We start from the raw sequence: 23,172 nt of genomic DNA, 5'->3' as shown, positions 1-23,172 counted from the left end.
AGCAGTGGAATACAGGAAACTTCAATACTGTCCTGACTAGGAAACAGGTGTGCCAAACAGAACAGCAGAGGAAGTGAATGACCTTCACTACTGCACATTTTTATTTTTATTTTTTATTTTATTTAAGAAACGATTTTTTTCTTTTTTTCTCACTTGATTTTACCTTTTTAATTATTACATTTTTATTTTCAATCAGTATTATTACTACTACTATTTTACCTTTTTTTTTTTAAAAAAAAGTGTCTTTTTATTTTACTTTGGGATCAGTGTTCTACATTTTATTTTCATCTTTCTTTTAGCATCATTTTACTCTATCTCAACTTTACCTTTATGCCATCACTCACTAACTTTTCCACCTTTATTGTCCTGTTTCTCTTACCCTTTTTCTGCTATAGATTTTCCCTATTCCTTCTTTTTACCCCAGTTAAAATTTCACCCTACTTATATATCTAATTTCCAATCCCCTGCTGCAAGTCCATACACACCTCTCTCTTCTCTGTCTTCACTATCCAAAAAAAATTGTTTTTCTCTCTGTCCTTTTGTTGCCGTTTGCTTGATTGTTGATTATATTGATTTTTTATACTTGTTTGTGAGATTGTTTTGCTTATTCTTTTTTGTGTTTCTTTGGTTTTTGTTTGTTTTTTGCTTCTGTTTTCCCGCGATTCACTTGATATTAGTTGTTGTTTGTAGTTTGTATTCATCTCCAGGTACTAGTTGCTGGCATTTGTTGTGATTAGTGGCTGTTCTATTAGAGTTTTCTCCCCATTTATATAGTTTGTTCCCCTCTTCTTTCTTATTCTCTTTCTTTTCTCTCTTACTTTTTTTTTCCTTTTCCCAATTTCATTTTTGCACACCTTTCTTTTTCTGTTCTCTTCTTCATTCTCTCCTATCCTCTAATTTGCCTTTCTTTGGTGGTCACCTTTATTTGGGGATATTAATATCGTGAATACATTTCTGTTCAGTGCCTTGTGCATTATACCTGGTTGTGTTGTATTTTGTGCCTTTAAATCAATGCAGGAGAGAGAGAACTACATAACCAGACACCCGGAGAAGAGAGATCATGGGGAGACAAAGAAACAGCCCGCATATGAAAGAAAAGCTGGCATCATCAGAAAAGGAAGTAAACGAAGTGGAGGCAAGCAACCTGTCAGAGAAAGAATTCAGAGAAATGGTCATAAGGTGGCTGAAAAGAATGGAAGACAAATTCGACAATATGTGTAAGAACCAAGAGGAAATGAAGAAGAACCAAGAAAGAATGAAAAATGACATCGCTGCTGTAAAGAACTCAACAGAAAGCATCAACTGTAGAATAGAAGAAGCAGAGGACTGCATCAGTGAGCTAAAAGACAAGGTAGAAAAAAATACCCAAGTAGAGCAGCTTCTAGAAAAAAAAAAATTAAAAAGCAGGAGGAGAGCCTAAGGGAACTTTGGGACAACATGAAACAAAACAACATCCACATAATAGGAGTTCCAGAAGGAAAGGAAGCTGAGCAAGGAATAGAAAACCAGTTTGAAGAAATAATGACAGAAAATTTCCCTGATATAGGGAAGAAAAAACCCACACAAATCCAAGAAGTTCACAGAGTCCCAAGCAAAATGAACTCCAAAAGACCGATGCCAAGGCACATTATAATTAAATTGGAAAACACCAACGCTAAAGTAAGAATCTTAAAAGCGGCCAGAGAGAGACAGAAAGTTACCTACAAAAGAACCCCCATCAGAGTAGCGACTGATTTCTCAACAGAAACTCATCAGGCCAGAAGGGAATGGAATAAAATATACGAAGTCATGCAAACAAAGCATCTGAATCCAAGAATACTCTACCCAGCAAGGCTATCAATCAAAATTGAATGTGAAATCAGGAGCTTCACAGACAAAAAAGGTCTAAGGGAATTTATTACCAGCAAACCAGTGATGCAAGAAATGCTAAAGGGTCTGCTGTAAAAAAAAGAAATAGGAAGTGATGAAGGAACACAGGGGTAAAGAATAAAAATGGTGACAAATAAGTACCTATCAATAATAACTTTAAATGTAAATGGATTAAATGCCCCAATCAAAAGACATAGGGTAATGGACTGGATAAGAAAACATGACACATATATCTGCTATCTACAAAAACCCACCTCAGGAAAAAAAAAAAAAAAAAACGCACACAGACTGAGGGTGAAGGGATGGAAAAAGGTTTTTCAGGTGAAAGGAAATGAAAAAAAAAGCTGGGGTAGCAATACTTATATCTGACAAATTAGATCTCAAAGTGAAGGACATAACAAGAGATAAGGAAGGCCACTTCATAATACTAAAGGGATCAATCCAACAAGAAGAAATGACTCTGGTAAACATATACGCACCCAATACAGGAGCACCCAAATTCATAAAAAACTCCTGGAGGATATCAAGGGAGAGATTGACAGCAATACAATCATAGTAGGAGACTTTAATACCCCACTATCACCATTGGACAAATCCTCTAAACAAAAAATCAGCAAAGAAACATCAATCCTAAATGACTCACTAGACCAGATGGAATTAATTGACATCTTCAAAACATTTCACCCCAAAGCCACAGAATATACATTCTTCTCAAGTGCACATGGGTCATTTTCAAAGATAGACCATATGTTGGGACATAGGCAAAGTCTCTTCAAATTCAAGAAGATAGAAATCATAACAAGCATCTTCTCAGACCACAGTGGCATAAAACTGGAAATCAACTAAAATAAGAACAATCCAAACAAATCAAACACGTGGAGACTAAACAGCATGCTATTAAACAATGACTGGATTACCAGAGAGATCAAAGAAGAAATAAAAAACATCATGGCAACAAACCATAATGAAAACACAACAATCCAAAATCTATGGGACACTGCGAAAGCAGTCTTGAGAGGGAAGTTCATAGCTCTACAAGCTTACTGCAAAAAAACAAGAAACAATTGTAATAAATCACCTAACCCTACAACTCAAAGAGTTAGAAAGAGAGCAACAAGAAAAGCCCAGTGTAAGCAGAAGGGAGGAAATAATAAAGATCAGAGCTGAGATAAACGACATAGAGACCAAGAAAAAATACAAAAGATCAACAAAACCAAGAGCTGGTTCTTTGAAAGGATAAACAAGATTGATGAACCTCTAGCTAGGCTCACCAAGAAGCAAAGAGAGAGGACCCAAATAAACAAAATCAGAAATGAAAGAGGAGAAATAACAACAGACCCCACAGAAATACAAAAGATTGTTAAAAAATACTATGAACAACTCCATTCCAACAAACTGGACAACCTGGAGGAAATGGACATATTCCTAGAAAAATACAACCTTCCAAAACTCAATCAGGAAGAATCTAAACATCTCAATAGGCCAATAACTGTGGAAGAAATTGAAGCAGTCATCAAAAAGCTTCCGGCAAACAAAAGCCCAGGGCCAGATGGCTTCACAGGGGAGTTTTACCAAACATGCAAGGAAGAACTAAAACATATCCTCCTCAGACTATTCCAGAAAATTCAAGAGGAAGGAACACTTCTAAGCTCCTTCTACGAAGCCAGCATCACCCTAATACCAAAACCAGATAATGACAACACAATGAAAGAGAATTACACGCCAATATCCCTCATGAACATAGATGCCAAAAACCTCAACAAAATTCTAGCAAATCAGATCCGGCAGTACATCAGAAAGATCAAACAACATGACCAAGTATGATTAATCCTAGGAATGCAAGGATGGTACAATATCCGCAAATCAATAAATGTGATACATCAAATAAACAATTTGAGAGATAAAAATCATATAGTCATATCAATTGATGCAGAAAAAGCATTTGACAAAATCCAACACTCTTTTTGATAAAAACTCTCAGCAAGGTGGGAATAGAAGGATCATACCTCAGCATAATAAAAGCCATATATGATCAACCCACAGCCAACATCATACTCAATGGGCAAAAACTAAAACCATTTCCCCCTAAGAACAGGAACAAGACAGTGATGCCCACTCTCACCACTCCTGTTTGACATAGTACTGGAAGTATTAGCCATTGCAATTAGACAAGAAGAAGAAATAAAAGGCATCCAAATTGGAAAAGAAGGAGTAAAACTGTCCTTATTTGCAGATGGCATGATATTTTACATAAAAAACCTGAAAGACTCCATTAAAAAACTATTACACTTAATAAATGAATTCGGCAATGTAGCAGGATACAAAATTAACGCCAAGAAATTTATGGCATTTCTATACACCAATAGTGAACTTACAGAAAGGGAGACTGAAAAATCAATCCCATTTACCATCACACCAAAAAAATTAAGATACCTAGGAATAAACTTAACTAAGGAGGTAAAAGACCTATACATGGAAAACTATAGGACACTGAAAAAAGAAATAGAGGAAGACATAAACAGATGGAAGAACATACCATGTTCATGGATTGGTAGAATCAACATCATTAAAATGTCCATACTACCCAAAGCAACCTATAGATTCAATGCACTCCCCATTAAAATACCAATGGCATATTTCACAGACCTAGAAAGAACTCTCCAAAAATTCATCTGGAATAAAAATAGACCCCGAATAGCCACAGCAATCCTGAGAAAGAAGAACAAAGTAGGTGGGATCTCAAAGCATATTTCAAGCTGTAATACAAAGCCACTGTTCTCAAAACAGCCTGGTACTGGCACAGGAACAGACATATATATCAATGGAATAGAATAGAGAATCTAGATATCGACCCAAACCACTACGCTCAATTAATACTTGACAAAGGAGGCATGAACATACAATGGAGTCAAGACAGTCTCTTCAATAAATGGTGTTGCGAAAATTGGACAGATACATGCCAAAAAATGAAACTAGACCATCAACTTATACCATACACAAAAATAAACTCAAAATGGATACAGGACTTATACATAAGACAAGAAACCATAAAAATACTAGAGGAATCCACAGGCAGAGAAATCTCAGACATATGCGGAAGCAATTTCTTCACAAATACTGCTCCTAGGGCAATGAAAACTAAAGAGAAAACAAACAAATGGGACTACATCAAAATAAAAAGCTTTTTCACAGCAAAAGAATCCATCAACAAAACAACAAGAAAGCCCACTGTATGGGAGGACATATTTGCAAATGTTATCACTGATTAAGGTTTACTCTCCAACATCTACAGGGAATTTATACAACTTAATTAAAGGAAGATAAGTGATCCAATACAAAAGTGGGTAAAGAACCTAAATAGAATCTTTTCAAAAGAAGACAGAAGGAAGGCCAAGAGACATATGAAAACATGCTCAAAGTCACTAATCATCAGAGAGATTCAAATCAAAATGACAATGAGGTACCATCTCACACCTGTCAGGATGGCAATCATCCACAAATCAACCAACGACAAGTGCTGGCAAGGATATGGGAAAAAGGAACCCTCGTTCACTGCTGATGGGAATGCAGACTGGTGCAGCCATTGTGGAAGACAGTATGGAATTTCCTCAAAAAACTAAAAATTTAACTCCCATTTTACCCAGTGATCCCACTTCTAGGAATATATCCCAAGAAACTAGAAACACCAATCAGAAATGATATATGCATCCTTATGTTCATAGAATCACAATTCACCATAGCTAAGATTTGGAAACAGCCCAAATGCCCATCAGCAGATGAGTGGATTAGAAAATTATGGTACATCTACACAATGAAATACTATGCTGCTATAAAAAAGAAAGAATTCTTACCATTTGCAGCAGCATGGATGGACCTGGAGAGCATTATGTTAAGTGAAATAAGCCAGGCAATGAAAGAAAAATACTACATGATCTCACTCATTTATGGAAAATAAAGAACATTATAACCTGATAAACAAAAAGATAGATATAGAGGCAGTAAAGCACCGAACGGACTGTCAAATTACAGTCAGAAAGCAGGGGAGTGTTGGGGATGGGGGAAAGAGATCAACCAAGGGACTTGTATGCATGCATATAAGCACAACAAAAGGACACAAGACACTGTGGGGGTGGGATGAGGGCATGCGACAGGGGTTAGGGGAGGCTGGGGGAAAGTCAAGCGGCGGGGAAGGAGATATATGTACTACTACATGTAATACTTTAAACCAGGGGTCCTCAAACTTTTTAAACAGGGGGCCAGTTCACTGTCCCTCAGACCGTTGGAGGGCCGGACTATAGTTTAAAAAAAAAAAAAAAACTATGAACAAATTCCTATGCACACTGTGGGCCCAGGACGAGTTGGCTGCTAAGCAGGACAGGCAGCGGCACCTGGCGGGCCGGATAAATGTCCTCAGCGGGCCGCATGTGGCCCACGTGCCGTAGTTTGAGGATGCCTGCTTTAAACAATAAAAAATATTTTAAAAAAGAAAAAAATAAATAAATAAAATAATTAAAATAACAATATTTGATAAAAGTGGAAAGAAAGTTGGAAACAGAACAATACAAAGAAAACATTGCTGACATGTATGTACATGCACACCATTGTGCACTAGAAACCACACCAGGAAGATGAAATGGACAAAAGAGGAACCACGCTCAGCAATTTTCACACAAACACTTGTCTAGTTTATTCTCTTTATATCAATAAATCCTGATCAATTTTTATCGGCTGTTAAAAATAATAAACCAGAATTCTCAGACTGAGTAAAGACCAACTCACCTGAAGATAATGTTTCTCACACTTAAGAATTCACTTAGTGTGAATTCTTAAGTGTGAGTCACTTTATGGGCACTTAGATTCTGAGGATTCCTGTGCAACACAACCCTTGGCACAGTCCTGGGCCTCTTTCCAGAATTAGAAGAGTTGAGATGTAAACAAATTCAGGCTGGATCTCACTTCAGTAAGCACTCAATTGACATCCTGTAGTTTTCTTCTGACAGTACATGCTTTCTTCTCATGTACTTTGATGAAATTTGGAGTAGTTGCCAGAGGGTTCTTTAGATTCTTATTGGAGAGTTGCCCAAGTATGGCCAAGTGTTGCATTTCCTAGACATGGCAAACGTTAAGGATAAAAATTAAAGTAGTTAATAATTTAAGTGGCATGCCAAAATAGCCTCATCTGTGGAATTAGGGTGATAAGCCTTGGAATGCAAAGATGTATCACTAAGAATTCTGTTTTTATTTCCACAAAAAGGAACAGGGTATAATTCCCCTGTGATCCATTCAGCTGACATATACAAAAACCTCAGTATTCTCTGATTGCTTAGAATCCTTCCCTTGCTGTTACTGCAATTTTAAAGAATTAGGGTTGCCCTCTATAGCAGCAACCAAGAGAGCTCTCCTCAGACACCTGAACTTGGGTAGAGGCCTGCCTGGTACACAGAGCAGTGGTGAGGTGACCTGGCACATTCCTCCAGGTCTAGAGAGGCAGGGCCAATGCTTACTGGTCTGGCCACCTGGGGATGTTTCCATCTTGCTTTAAAAAGTGGGCTAACATGTAAGTCCTTGGGGAGTGAGAAAAGTGGAGATTGAGGGTTGAAGGACTGTTTTGAGCAACTCAGTGTCCTACAGGCATTTAAAAATAGCAAACATACTAATTCACTGTAAACCAGGGGTCCCAGGGAAGTTCATTCTTTTGGAGGTAGAAGTCAGTCCAGAATATGCAGAGTCTACAGGGCCCAGAGCGTCAACTGCAAGAACCTCCTGTCTCAAGAGAAACCAAGATGGCGGCATAGGTAAACACCTAATCTGCTGCCTCGCACAACAATATCAAAACTACAACTAAAAGACAAAACGAACACCATCCAGAACCACAGGAAAGCTGGCTGAGTGGAAATTCTACAACTAGAAGAAAAGAGGAAAGCACATTGAGACTCAGAGGAGCTACAAAAGGCTGAGGTACGGAGACTCGCATGCGGAGAGGACCGGCGGCTGTGTGCACGGGTGGCTGAGAGCGCGGCTGGCTTTCTAAAGTGGGAGAGAGAAGGAAACTCCTGACTGCACTGAACGCCAGTCCCGGGTGAGATGCTGGGAAAACAGACTCATTCGGGGGGAAACTGAGCTGTCAGAAAAAGAAAAAGCACACTGAGACTTGGGAGCTGCAGAAAGCAGAGGTCCGGAGGTGCTCGCGCACAGAGAGGACTGACTGCTGAATGCATGGGAGGCTGAGTGCACGACTGGCTTTCTAAAGCGGGAGGGAGACTGAAGCTCCCAACTGTGCTGAACTCCAGTTCTGGGCAAGTTTCTGGGAACCCCGACTCATTCGGGGAGAAAATGGACTGTCTGGCAGCGGGTGAAACTCAAGGGTGGCTTTCTCTCAGAGGCGCTTGCAGTGATTACTGAGGGACACTGAGACTCAGGGGCCTCATAGGGCAGGGCTTATGGGAAACCAAGGCTGTCTGCTCTGCCATGAAACTCTTCCCCATCCAAGCTGAGCACAGAGACTTTCGCAATTTTGTAAGTTTTGTCTCATAAGAGTGTCTCCAGCACAGAAGTTCTCCCAGAATAGACACAGCTGATCCTCACAGCCAATTGGCCTGGAGGTCAATTCCTCCCAGTGATACCAACAACAATCAAGACTTAACTACAACAAGGCTGAGCACACAGTCAACAAAGGGGTGCACCAAGAGTGTCCACCTCAGGTAACTGGGGAGGCTGAGCCACTGTGCCCTAGAGGACACCTACCACACAAAGCTACTTTACCAACACAGGGAAGCAGCGAAAATGCAGAGACAAAGAAACAGATCACAAATGAAAGAAATGGAGGAAAACAAACGATTGGATATAGAGTTCAAAACCACGGTTATAAGGTTTTTCAAGAATTTCCTAGAGAAGGCCGATAAATTTAGCAAGACCCTCGAGGATATGAAAGAGGACCAACTAGAAATTAAACATATACTGACTGAAATAAAAAATAATATACAGAGACCTAACAGCAGACTAGAGGACCACAAGAAGCAAGTCAAAGATTTGAAATACAAAGAAACAAAAAACATTCAACCAGAAAAGCAAAAAGAAAAAATAATCCAAAAATTTGAAGATAGTGTAAGAAGCCTCTGGGACAACTTCAAGCATACCAACATCCAAATTATGGGGGTGCCAGAAGAAGAGAGAGAGCAAGATATTAAAAACCTATTTGAAGAAATAATGACTTAAAACTTCCCCCACCTGGTAAAAGAAATAGACTTACAAGTGCAGGAAGCGCAGAGAACCCCAAACAAAAGGAATCCAAAGAGGACCACACCAAGACACATCATAATTAAAATGCCAAGAGCAAAAGACAAAGAGAGAATATTAAAAGCAGCAAGAGAAAAACAGTTAATTACCTACAAGGGAGCACCCATACAACTATCAGCTGATTTCTCAACAGAAACTATGCAGGCCAGACGGGAGTGGCAAGAAATATTCCAAGTGATGAGTAGCAAGAACCTACAACCAAGATTACTCTACCCAGCAAAGCTATCATTCAGAATTGAAGGTCAGATAAACAGCTTCACAGATAAGAAAAAGCTAAAGGAGTTCAGCACCACCAAACCAGTATTATGTGAAATGCTAAAAGGTATTCTTTAAGAAGAGGAAGAAGAAGAAAAAAATAAAGATAAAAATTATGAACAACAAATACATGTCTATCAACAAGTGAATCTAAAAATCAAGTGAATAAAAAATCTGGTGAACAGAATAAACTGGTGAATATAATAGAATCAGGGGCATAGAAAGGGAGTGGACTGACAATTCTCGGGGGGGAAAGTGGTGTATGGGGTGCGGGAAGAGACTGGACAAAAAGCGTACACCTGTGGATGAGGACAGTAAGGGGGAGGAAGGGCAGAGGGAGGGGTGGGAACCGGGTGGAGGGGAGCTATGGGGGGGAAAAAAGAGGAACAATTGTTATAATCTGAACAATAAAGATTTATTAAATTAAAAAAAAATAGAACCTCCCCTCTCATAGGTCTCTGCTCTACCTCCCTCATCCCTATCAGACCTTCATTTCTTTCATGCCTTATTGCTGCATTTATTTGTCAAACGGTGTAAGAGTCTAAAGCTTAGGGATGAAAGAGGCATAAGACAATGTCTTGAAGTCTGAAGAAGAACCACCCAGGAATCATTCTCACTAGATCCAGAGCTTATGCACATAATAACTAACCAGGCAGAGTGGTAAGTGCCAGTCATCACCTAAAAAACATGCATAGCCAGTGTTACAAAAATTCCTAAAAAGGAAAAACATTATAAGACTCTTAAATAAAAATACATGCTTATCGTTACTATAAACCTCACCCCCAAAAGTAGCACTGGATATGGCTGTTTATCTGGGATCCACCAAACCTTCCATTGACCAAACTTTTCTCAAACCCGCACTTAAGTCAACACTGGAGGGCGGGAAATTTTGTCTGGTCTGCTCACTAATGAGCTTTAAATATGCCTGATATAATAGTGGGTATTTAACCACTACCTGTTGAATAAATGAATAAAATAATAACATCTACTGTGTTTTAAGAAGTTACTAAGCACAGTCACATATATTTTCATTTAGTCTCCTCAATAGCCCTGTGAGGTGGGGTATTATTATTCTTATCTTCATTTTTTAGAAGAGGAATCAGTGTTCAACTACTACCCAAAGTAGCTAAACGAGTCATTTACAGTTTACTTATTTGGATGCAATTGCTGCTTATCCAGGCTTGATTCCACACCTTCTCATCTCTACCAAGGTGTTGTTTTAGGAAGAGAATGTCTGGGGTAAACATGGCCTCACTAACATGTCCCTCTGACTTGTTTCAGGTGGGCCTTTTTCGAAAATCTGGTGTGAAATCTAGAATCCAGGCCTTACGTCAAATGAACGAGAACTTCCCTGAGAACGTCAGCTATGAGGACCAGTCTGCTTATGACGTGGCAGATATGGTGAAACAGTTCTTCCGGGACCTTCCTGAGCCTCTTTTCACCAACAAGCTCAGTGAGACCTTTCTCCACATCTATCAGTGTAAGTATAAATAATGTAGATTGGTGTTCTCATGTGTACCTATCCACTGGAATACATGAACTCATAAAAAAGTATATAAAAGTTATCATTCTACACTCCTCTCCAGAAGTAACTTTGTTCACAGTTTGATATATAAATCTCTAGGCCATATTTTTTTTGCATCAAAATTTTCCTTTTCAGTGTAGTTTGGCCAAAGATCTGAAACTAACTTTCAATGTATTTTCAACAAATTTAAAATGAAAAGGAAACACAATAGAATTTATTGTGTATATAGGTGTTTTTAAAAACCCATTTAATTTTCTAAAATTTAGCATTTCCTTGGAATATATGAAAGTTAAGGCCAAAAGCGTTAAAATGACTGGAAATAAAGGCAAATACATGGTAATACAGTGTATTTTAAGTGGTGAAAAGTAAGCAAATCAAGCTGTATGCTTAATTCAACTAATTTATGTTTTCATTTGGAATTTTTTAAAATATATTTTTACTAATTTCAGAGAGGAAGGGAAAGGGAAAGAAAGATAGAAACATCAATGATGAGAGAGAATCAATCAGCTGCCTCCTGCATGCCCCCTACCGGGATTGAGCCCACAACCCTAGCATGTGCCCTGACCAGGAATTGAACCATAACCTCCTGATAGACTGATGTTCAACCACTGAGCCACTCTGGCCAGGCTGGAATTTTTTAAGTGATGTTAAATTAATAATTCTCAACCAAGCCTCGAAAATAATCATAAAAATAATTGTTTTTATTAAAAGACATATCCTGCTAAAACTAATTGTAAAAGAGGATATTAGTAATGAACATGTATTCTTTCTAGATATGATAATGTTATCATTATAATTATTTTGATGGCTCATTCTCAATTCCTTAGAAAAAAAAATATTTGGCCCATGGACTTTGAGTTTTTCAGAAAAATATGCCTGAAATAGAACTCAACATGGAATTGATCCCATTTGAAGATGATCCCTACTATAGAGAAATAAGTACTAAATGTGTTTAAGGAGTATACAATATTTGAAACTCAAAAAGGTTTATAAGAGGTACCATTTGTAATAACAGGATAGAGTGGTGACCCACTAAATAAATATTACTTTGTCCAAGTGAATAGGTTAAATTAATGATACATACTGTTAGAACCCAAACATAGGGAGTTCATGATGTTGTTGCCATAGGAGGTTGAACTGTATTTTTCAATTAAGTCTCCCTTATGGCTTGGAAATATGATATATGAATATTTCCATTTAATCAGTTTTCAGATTAAGGTTAACACCAGATTATTTCCAAGAGAGCAATGTCTTTGGCCCTTTTTGAGATTCACCAGCAAGAAACCAGATCAAAGCAAGGTTTATCTTAGATGGAAAAACATTTACAGAGGGTTGCTTATATACAGGGCACCATGCTGAGCACTGCAGAGCATACAGTTGGGGAAGACTTAATCTCAGCTCCTAAGGATCTTGCAACAGAGGGGAATAAGACACACATAAATAATTGCAGTACAGCAATATTAGAGAAATTCTATTTAAGTTTACAGAGAAAACCCAAGGATGAGGAATAAGGAATTGCTGGGGAGCTGACAACTGGAAATTGAGATATGTAAGGAACACATACTGAGTGAAGCAAATAATGAGCATGTGGCCGGAGATGACAGAATATTTGTCTGGCTGGCATCAATGGTAAATGTACAATGCTGTATCAAATTACACTTAAAAATTAGACTGAGGATGGGCGTTGAATATTAGGGCAAAGAATTATACTTGATCCATTAAGCATTGGGAAAGCCTGGGGTGTTGATAGTAGGCTCTCAGTTGTAAAGTCATAACCAAAATTCCAAAAGTTGTTTAAACAATAAGAACATTATATGCCCCAACTGGTGTGACTGAGTTGATTGGGCATCATCTCATGCACTGAAGGGTTGCTGGTTCAATTCTGGGTGAGCAAACATGCCTGGATTGCAGCCTTGATTCCCAGTGAGGGGGTGGGCAGGATACAGCAGATTGAAGTTTCGCTCTCATGTCAATGTGTCTCTCTCTCTCCCACTCTCTCCTCTCTCTCTAAAAAAACCAATAAAAATATTTCTTAAAAAACAATGAGGACATTATGTAATGCACATAACAAAAAATCTGGAATTAAATAATTTCACGATCAGTGGTGCCAGGGCTGAAAGTCAGCCTCTCTTGATGATCTCCTTAAGGTCCCAGTATGATTGCCACAACTTAGAATTATCATATCTTCCCAAAATCACATTCAAAGGTAAGAAGAGGACAGAGGGCCTCTCCTTTGGCACATGTCTCTTTTTATCAGAGTGATAAATTTACAGAAGCTCCCATCATTTATCTTGGTCCCATAGGCCAGAAATGGTTTATACATTCTCCCCTAAATCCACCACTGGGAAGAGATGGTTATTCCTTAGATATGAGGGAAGGGTCCAGCTTCTCAGAGCACTTTACAGCCCACACCTGCACAGAACTTATTATTTTCTTATAGAAAAAGGAGAGAGTAGATATTGAGTAGGCCACCACCTTGTGCCTGTCATAAGGGCCCATGTCCATCAGAACTGTGTTTGGACCCATGAATCTGGATGTGGTAAACAATTGATATTGGACTAGATGAGAATAGAAGGTTAGGGAGCCTTAATTGAGGCTCTGAATTACCTGTAGTGATTTCCAGGAGTGAGACTGGAAATGACCTTCATGGAGGAGACCAAGTTTGCTAACTATTGTTGAGGTAAGGAGGAACAATTCTCCCATTCTCTAGAGCAGTTCCCGTTTTAGCTGTGTTACTTTTCAGATTTTCACCAAATGATTAATTAGAGATTGGATGATTAGTGAAAATATTTGAAACCCACTTGTCTACAGGAGAGAGGAGAATAGAGGGTCAAAGACAGCCCTTAAGCTTGATGACTGGAAGAACAGAGAAAGGAAGAGGGCAGAGCTGCTGACTGGAGGATAAGGACAGAAGTGTTTAGAATTGACTGGATGTTGATTTTAAGGTGCTGCTAGCCATCCACATGGTCACAAGTTATCAGCATTTGGGAATAAATATCTAAAATGTTCTCATGAGAGTCAAAAAAGATGCAGGAACTTCCAGAGCGTCATGTGTAACAATAAGGTAAAAAAGGATTCGATCCAAAACAAATGTGGGATTTAGGGATTAATAGTTGACCTTCGCAAGTATTTTTAGTAGAAAATAATAGATAGAAGATGTTTTCTGAGATATAAAGGAGCAAGTGAGTAGAAAAGATGTTGAAACAACATGTAGCCATGACAGATGCTGGCATGAAAGAGAAGGTTAGCAATCTAAAGTTAAACAATGTCTATACAAAGCATCTTACTTCTGAAGCAGCATACTTAAAAGCAGTTCAGATTGAGGGGGAGACATTGGTGGCTGAATAGGCAGACCTTTCTTGTACCTCTTCCCAGGACTAGACTGGAAATAAAACTAAAGTGGGGAACATAGACTTAGAATTACAAACTGAGGTCTAGCTGAGGAGGAGACATATCAAGGAAGGACAGAAAACACCTAGAGACCAGTAGGAAAGGAGAGGTCAAGAGAGGAGCTGACCCAGCTTCCAGGGGTGGCAGGATGAGAGGGAGGAGAGATCTCTTGGCTACAGGAAGGTCTGTTCACTCAGAAGACAGAGGCCTGGAACCTAGGCTGGGCTCCACAACCCGGAGCACCAGAGCTGAGATCAGTGGCCCACATAACATCCAGCCATGAAAGGTGGCAGGACTGCTGGCTGCCTCGGATTCTGGAGCTGATAGACCAGAGCATGCTGGAGAGAAAGCCTCAGTTTCAGTTATTTTGTTTGTTTTATTTTTTAAACACACAGCACAGGAGTTTCATTTGCAGCTACTCACCCAAGGCTTTAGTGAAGGGTGGGAGATGCAGACTTGAGGTGCCTAAGGAAAGACTGGGGTGGGAAGCATTGCATGGAGACATGGAAAAGCAGCTGTCAGGAGTCCTGTATTTGGTCATACACCTCCAAACAGAAAGGGCCATTTTTCCTGAGAGGAGCTAGCCACTCCCAGTAGCCATAGCACAGGAAAAGAAAAAAAAGAAAAGAAATTCATACTAGGAGATACAGCCCGCCCCACCCCAAGGATCCCTGCCTGCTACACCCTACATTTTAACCTTTTCAGAGGAAACAAAAGCAGAGGCCAAGCCTATGTGTTTGAACAGTTTCAGGAGCCCTCAGTAACTGGACTGGGGGCGGGGTCATCTGCCCCATTATCCCAGGAAACTGACTGGTGCTTTCCCTGCATGGAAGAACTGATAGGAATTCCAGGTTTCCAGCTGATCTCACTGGACTACATACAAGGATCTCTGTCCAGCTGAGGGCAGAGTAACATTCTGGGCCACTCTAACAGCTCTGGGAGAGGAAACACACCCATCACTTTCCCTGAATTCTGAACAGCACCTCCATCTCACGGGAGACCCAGAAGTCTAGAACAGGGGTGGGCAAACTTTTTAACTCGAGGGCCACAATGGGTTCTTAAACTGGACCGGAGGGCCGGAACAAAAGCATGGATGGAGTGTTTGTGTGAACTAATATAAATTCAAAGGTAAGGAGTGGAGGGGAGAGCAAGAGAACCCTCCGCTCTTTCGGCTCCGCAGGCCGGATAGAACAGCCGAACGGGCTGGATCCGGCCCGTGGGCCATAGTTTGCCCACGGCTGGTCTAGACTCATGATTCTGCCTAAAGCCCTTTCAGAAATAGTTTTTTGAGTGATTAAGATTGACAGCTGGCTGGCAAGCAAAGGCAGGCAGAAACAGAGCCTGGGACATGGGGAAGTTTACTGACCCATCCCTGGGCCCCATGCTGCAAAAAAACCTACTTTAGAGGGCAGATTGGTCCCTCCAGTGTGCAGCCAAGTCTCATAGAGACAGACACAAACTGTGGATCACTTGGAGCTTCCAGCAGGTTGCTGAAAGCCAAAGGAGGACAGTTTCTGACAGTGGCTAGTACTTAAGTACCTCTTGGGAAGCCCAGAATTGGCAGATAGAACAGTCAGCCACAGTCATAAGAAGAGCAGGACCCAAAAGGAGTTTCTAGGAGGCACTAAACTCAGTAAGAGAAACACCACTTCACTTTTTTTGTCATCTTTTCTTTTTCTATTTTTCTCTTCCTGTTCTTTTTTCTTTATTTTCTTCATCTATCTGATTTACTAATTTGTTATTTTGTTAGTCTCTATTTTTTCGATCATGTATCCAATTTTTCTCTTCCCCAATGCTACTCAATATTTACTTCTTCTTTTTCTCCTGCTTTCTCATCATTTTTTTCCTCTTCTTATTTTGGGTCTATCTACTTTCTCCTCTATTTTTCCTCTCAATTTTTCTTCCTCTTTTATTCTAAAACATTTTCCTTCCCCTATTCCTCTATCATTTGTTCTTATTGCCTTTATTTCATCTCTTCACCTTGATATTCCTTCACCCCCTTTTTCCTTTTGTTTTGTTTTCTCCTCATACTTTTTCTTTCTTTTCCTCCATCATTCTTGCTCTCTTTTCTTTTTCCTAATTATCTGATGGTTGCTTTTATTGTTGCTGTGGGGGTCTTAGGTATGTTCCATTTATTTTCTTTCATGTTTTGTTGTGTTGTATTTTTTTGTGGTCAGCACCTCTACAACAGCTCACACCATGTGGTCAGGGGTGAGCCTTATAGTCAGCCAGCCTGAAATGACATCCCATTCATGAACAGGACAACAACATTAAAGATACAATTATAACAGAACCCAAATAACTCAATAAGGGGCTTTCCTAGCCCACCCAGTCTAAGAGATCAAAGAAACTGCACCACTGAGTCCCACAAAAGACCTACTACATAAGACCACACCACAAAGTCTGGGCTGCATAGTAGTTTTATCTAACACATATAAACAAATACAAAGGGAGAGCAAAAATAGAGAGACAAAGAAACCCAAATGAAAGAAAAGGAAGAATCTTCAGAAAAGGAACTAAATGAAATGAAGACAAGCAATTTCTTAAAAGAATTCACAGTAATGGTTTTAAGGATGTTCAAATAACTTGGTGAGAACTACAAGCAACTTAATGAGATTTATAAGGAGCTGAATGGGAACATCAATATGAATAAGAATCAAGAGGAAATGAAGAATGACATAGCTGAAATAAAAAACACCCTGGAAGCATTCGACAATAGGCTAGAAGAAGCTGAGGACTGAATCAGAAAACAAGGTATAAAAACACACCCATTCAGAGCAGCAAATGGAAAAATATTTAAAAGTAGGAGGAGAGTCTAAGGGAGCTTTGGAACAACACAAAACTTCACAACCTTCATATCATACAGGTGTTAGAAGGAGATGAGTCCAAGCCAGGAATGGAGTACCTGTTTGAATAAACAATGGCAGTAAATTAACCTAACCTGCTGAAGGAAAAAGTAACTCAAGTTCAGGAAGCACAGAGAGTCCCAATCAAGATGAACCTCAAAAGACCCACACCTTGGCACATTACAAGTAAAATAGCAAACATTAAAGACAAAGAAAGAATTTTAAAGGATGCAAGAGAGAGAAAGTTTCCTACAAGGGAGCTCCCATTAGACTGTCAGCTGATTTTTCAATATAAATACTTAAGGCCAGAAGGGAGTGGCATGAAGTATAAAAAGTAATGAAAACCAAGAGACTGAACCCTAGAACCCTAGACTACTATATCCAGCAAGACTATCCTTCAAAAGAAGAATACAGGCATAAAGAAGAAGACCTGCAACAAATTAGCACCTATCAATAATAACCCTAAATGTAAATGGCTTAAATGCTCCAATCAAAAGACATAGTGTAGAGAAACAGAATTTGGGTCCCTGCTGCAGACACCACACTGGAAGACACAGCAAGGCAAAAGCCAGCAGGACCCCAAGTGCCTGCAATTGGCACATGCAGGACCAGCTCCGTAGGGAAGGGAACACAGCTCAGAACAGGAACAATCAAGGCATGAGACTCAAGGTAGACCCAGCCTCTGTGCTAAGGAGTCCCTGACCACTGGACTACTAGGGGCTTCATCCTCTCAGACCTCAATCAGGATACCCAGGGTCAGAAAGGGAGAGTGACTCACATTCACCTGCACTAGAGAAGTTCCTAGAAGGCCCAGGATAGACACACCAAGGGACCAGATTCAACAACATCAGAGCAAAATGCAATGAACCCCCCAAATATAGGGCCAAAAGCACCTGTATAACAGTTGGCATGAAAACATTGGGGTTGAACTTCACTGGCAGCAAGTTGGAGAAGAGATCCCTCCCATGAATGGGACATCAACAATCAAGTCCCGATTACAACAGGAGAGCCCAAATAACACACACCAGGGGCATTTTAGAGCATCCAGCTCAGGTGAACAAAGTGACTGCACCACTGTACACCTCAACACTTTATACATAAGGCCATCCCACAAAGACTGGAAGTCCTAACAGTTCTATCTAATACATAGAATCAAATACAAAGAGACAGCTAAAATGAGAAGACAAAGAAGCAACCTCCAAATAAGAGAAAAGGACTATCTAGAAAAAGAACTAAATGAAATGGAGGCAAGCAACCTATCAGACATAGAGTTCAAAGCAATTGGCTATAAAGATGCTTAAGGAACTTAGTGCAAATTACAACAGCAAAAAAAGGGAAATAGAGGCCATGAACAAGAACCAGACAGAAATGTAGAATGATACATCTGACATCAAGAAGACACTAGAAGGTATTAAAAGTAGATAGGATGAAGCAGATGACCAAATCAGCGATTTGGAAGACAAGGTACAAATAAACACCCAGTTATAGACGCAAATAGAAAAAATAATTTAAAAGTAGGAAGATAACCGTAACTGGTTTGGCTCAGTAGATAGAGCGTCGGCCTGTGGACTGAAGGGTCCCAGGTTTGATTCCAGTCAAGGGCACATACCTTGGTTGTGGGCACATGCCAGCAGGGAGTGTGCAAGAGGCAGCTGAATCGATGTTTCTCTAATTGATGTTTCTAACTCTCTATCCCTCTCCTTTCCTCTCTGTAAAATATCAGTAAAATATACTTAAAAAAATAAATAAATAAATAAAAATAAAAGTAGGAAGATAGCTTAAGAGATCGCTAGAATAACATGAAATGTATCAGCATACACATTATAGATATACAAGAAGAGGAAGAGGGTGAGCAAGGAATAGAGAACATGTTTAAAGAAATAATGACAGAAAACTTCCCCAACCTGGTGAAGGAAAGTCACAGTTCTCAAAACTTCCTGGTACTGGCACAAGAACAGACATATAGACCAATGGAACAGAACAGAGAACCCAGAAATCGACCCAAACCATTATGCTCAATTAATATTTGACAAAGGAGTCAAGAGCATACAATGGCATCAAGATAGTCTCTTCAATAAATGGTGCTGGGAAATTTGGTTAGATACATGCAAAAAAATGAAACTAGATCACCAACTTACACCATACAAAAAACAAACTCAAAATGACTTAAATCTAAGAAAGGAAACCATAAAAACTCTACAAGACTCCATAGGCAGCAAAATAGCAGACATGTGTCGTAGCAATATCTTTACCACACAGCTCCTAGGACAATGGAGACTAAGGAGAAAATAAATGAGACTACATTAAAATGAAAAGCTTCTGCACAGCAAAAGAAACCATCAACAAAACAACAAGAAAGCCCACTGCATGGGAGAACATTATTTGTCAATGCTATTTCAGATAAGGGTTTAATCTCCAAAATTTACAGGGAACTCATACAACTTAACAAAAGGAAGATAAACCATCCAATCAAAAAATGGGCAAAGGACCTAAATAAACACTTTTCAAAAGAGGACATACAGAAGGCCTGGAGACATATGAAAACATGTTCTAAGTCACTAATCATCCCAGTAATGCAAAGCAAAACAACAATGAGATACCATCTCACACCTGTCAGAATGGCTATCATCCACAAATCAACAAACGACAAGTGCTGGCAAGGATATGGGAAAAAAGGAACCCTCGTTCACTGCTGATGGGAATGCAGACTGGTGCAGCCATTGTGGAAGACAGTATGGAATTTCCTCAAAAAGTTAAAAATGGAACTCCCATTTGACCCAGTAATCCCACTTCTAGGACTATATCCCAAGAAACCAGAAACATCAATCTAAAGGATATATGCACCCCTATGTTCATAGCAGCACAATTTACAATAGCTAAGATTTGGAAACAGCCTAAGTGCCCATCAGCAGATGAGTGGATTAAAAAAAAAACAGTGGTACATCTACCCAGTGGAATACTACACTGCTATAAAAAAGAAGGAACTTTTACCATTTACAACAGCATGGATGGAACTGGAGATCATTATGCTAAGTGAAATAAGCCAGTCGGAGAAAGATAAATATCATATGATCTCACTCATATGTGGGCTATAATGACCAACATAATTTGATGAACAAAAATAGATCCAGAGACAAATGATAGGGGAGGAGAGGGGGGTTAGAGAGCAACCAAAGGACTTGTATGCATGCATATTAACATAACCAGTGGACACAGACACTGGGGCAGTGGTGGCTTGCCCAGGGTGGGAATGGCTGGGCGGGGGGGTTGGGAGGGGTTCAATTGGGGAAAAAGGTGACATATGTAAAACTTTAAACAATAAATAAAAAAAGAAAGGAAAAACAAACCAAAAAAAAAAAAAAAGAATCTTAAAGGCAACAAGAGACAGAAAATTACCTACAAAGGAGTTCCCATTAGAATGTCAGCTGACTTCTCAATAGAAACACTTCAGGCCAGAATGAAGTGAAATGAAGTACTTAAAGTAATGAAAAACAAGGTCCTAAATCCAAGACTACTTTATCCAACAAGGCTATCATTTAAAATGAAAGTAAAATAAAAAGCTTTCCAGGCAATAAAAAGGTTAAAGGAGTACTCTACAATGAAACCAGCAATACAATAGATGTTAAAAGGACTGCTTTAAGAAGAAGAAAAGGATAGAGAGAAAGGGTGATAGGCATAAAGAAAATAAAAATGGTAATAAATAAATACCTATCAGTAATAAATTTAAATGTAAATGGATTAAAAGGTAAGATTTGATAAACAATAAAGGATTATCAGGTTAGGGGAACTGTCTTTGGCCATTCAACCAGCAGCAGGTAATAATATGCAGATTTTCAGCCCTGCTGAATATCAAAAGTCCCATCAGCCTTCTGATGAACTTCTTGTATTTATTATGACCTGCTGGACTTAGCCTCCAGTATAAATGCTCTAGTCAAAAGACATAGGTTGACTAACTGGATAAGAAAACAAGTCTCACATATATGCTGTCTACAAGAGACCCTCCTTAGAACAAAAGATAAACACAGACAGAGTAAAGGAATGGAAAATTATATTCCATGAAAATGGAAAGAAAAAAAGCTGTAGTAGCAATACTCATATCAGACAAAATAGACTTCAAAACAAAGGCCATAACAAGAGACAAGGGCACTTATTAATACTAAAGAGAATTGTTCAACAAGAAAATATAACCATTATAAGCATATATGCACCCAATATAGGAGCACACAAGTTCATAAAAAAACTCCTGATGGACTTTAAGGGAGAGATTGATAGTAATGTAGTCATAGTAGTGGACTTTAATATCTCACAGATGTCACCAGGTAGATCTTCCACACAAAAAATTAACAAATAAACAAGCTTTAAATTACACCCTAGATCACATGGGTCTAACTGATATTTACTGAACATTTCAACCCAAAGCAACAGAATATACATTCTTCTCAAGTGCACATGGAACATTTTCAAAGATAGACCACCTGTTAGGGCACAAAACAAGTCTACTAGTATACAAATTCAAGTCTGATATAATACTAGGCATCTTCTCAGATCCCAGCAGCATGAATTTAGAAATCAGCTACAATAAAAACACTCAAAAACATGGAAGCTAAATAGCATAGAATTAAACAATGAATGGCTTACTAAAGAGATCAAGGAAGAAATAAGAACTTCCTGAAAACAAATAAAAATGAACACACAACAACCCCAAATCTATTGGAAACAGTGAAAGCAGTCCTGTGAGGGGAGTTCATAACACTAGAGGTCTACCTCAAAAACTAACAAGAAAAACTTCTAATAAATTCTATAACCATACAATGTAAAGAATTAGAAAAAGAACAACAAGAAAAGCCAGAGTAAGTAAAAGGAATGAAATAATAAAGAGCAGAGCAGAAATAAATAATTTAGAGACTAAAAAACAACACAAAAGATCAATAAAACAAGAGGATCCTTTGAGAAGATAAACAAGCCCTAGCTGGTTTGGCTCAGTGGATAGAGTGTTGGCTTGTGGACTGGAAAGTCCTGGGTTCAGAGGAGAAACCAAGATGGTGGCATAGGTAAACACCTAAACTGCTGCCTGGCACAACAATTTCAAAACTACAACTAAAGGACAAAACGGACATCATCCAGAACCACAGGAAGGCTGGCTGAGTGGAAATTCTACAACTAGAAGGAAAGAGAAAAGCACACTAAGACTCTCAGGAGCTGCGGAAGGCAGAGGTACTGAGACGCGCGCTCGCGCAGAGAGGGCTGGCAACTGAGTACGTGGCTGGCTTTCTCAATCGGGAGGGAGACAAAAGCTCCCGACTGCTCTGAACTCCAGTTCCGGGCGAGACTCGGGGGACCCAGACTCATATGGGAAGAAACTGGACTGTCTGGCAGTGGGTGTAACTTGAGGGCAGCTTTCTCTCAGAGGTGCTTGTAGCGATTACCGCAGGACACTGAGACCCAGGGGCCCCTTAGGGCAGAGCTGACAGGAAGCCATTGCTGTATGCTCTGCCCTGAGATCCCACCCCATGAAGCCATAGCTGTTTGCTCCACCCTGAGATTCTGCCCCATCCAAGCTGAGCGCAGAGGCTTTTGCATATGAATGACCTGGTCCTTTGAATTTTAAACTTACCTAACAAACTGCAGCTGAGTCAGTGAGACACAGAACATCCAAAAGAAGACCCAAGGCCCCACAGCAGCTTGCATAGCTTCACAGCTGGGCCTCATCTGGGCACCTCCAAAACCCAAACACAGAAAAGAAATCTGCAGATCTCTCCATAGCTCCTACTGGGTGGCCTCAGGCAGAGGCTAAATTTGCACCTCCTTGGAGATCCAAGAGCCAGTGTACCCAGGGGTCAGAGTGGGACCATCCAGATTACAACTCCTCAGATCCATAAGGGACACACTCAGGGGGCAGACTCAGTGAGCACCAAAGCCCCACTGAAGCAAGTCTTGTCTTATAAGGGTGTCTCCAGCACAGAAGTTCTACCAGCATAGACACAACTGATG

At 39.6% G+C, this 23,172-nt stretch overlaps 1 protein-coding gene across 2 annotated transcripts in view; it reads left to right on the top strand.

Annotated features, from left to right (window-relative positions):
• STARD13 (StAR related lipid transfer domain containing 13) overlaps nt 1–23,172 on the top strand; it is a gene marked incomplete at its 5' end in the record, with an annotated part of 319,233 nt that overhangs the window by 282,728 nt on the left and 13,333 nt on the right. For both annotated transcript variants that reach the window (XM_080659927.1, XM_080659926.1), the window contains one exon: nt 10,702–10,900. In XM_080659927.1, coding sequence (XP_080516053.1) covers nt 10,702–10,900 — 199 coding nt within the window. The remainder of the gene's footprint in view (nt 1–10,701; nt 10,901–23,172) is intronic.

This window comes from Plecotus auritus (genome assembly GCF_963455305.1).
Source record: "Plecotus auritus genome assembly, chromosome: 3".
NCBI lineage: Eukaryota > Metazoa > Chordata > Mammalia > Chiroptera > Vespertilionidae > Plecotus > Plecotus auritus.
This window is presented reverse-complemented; position numbering and strand designations above follow the sequence as displayed.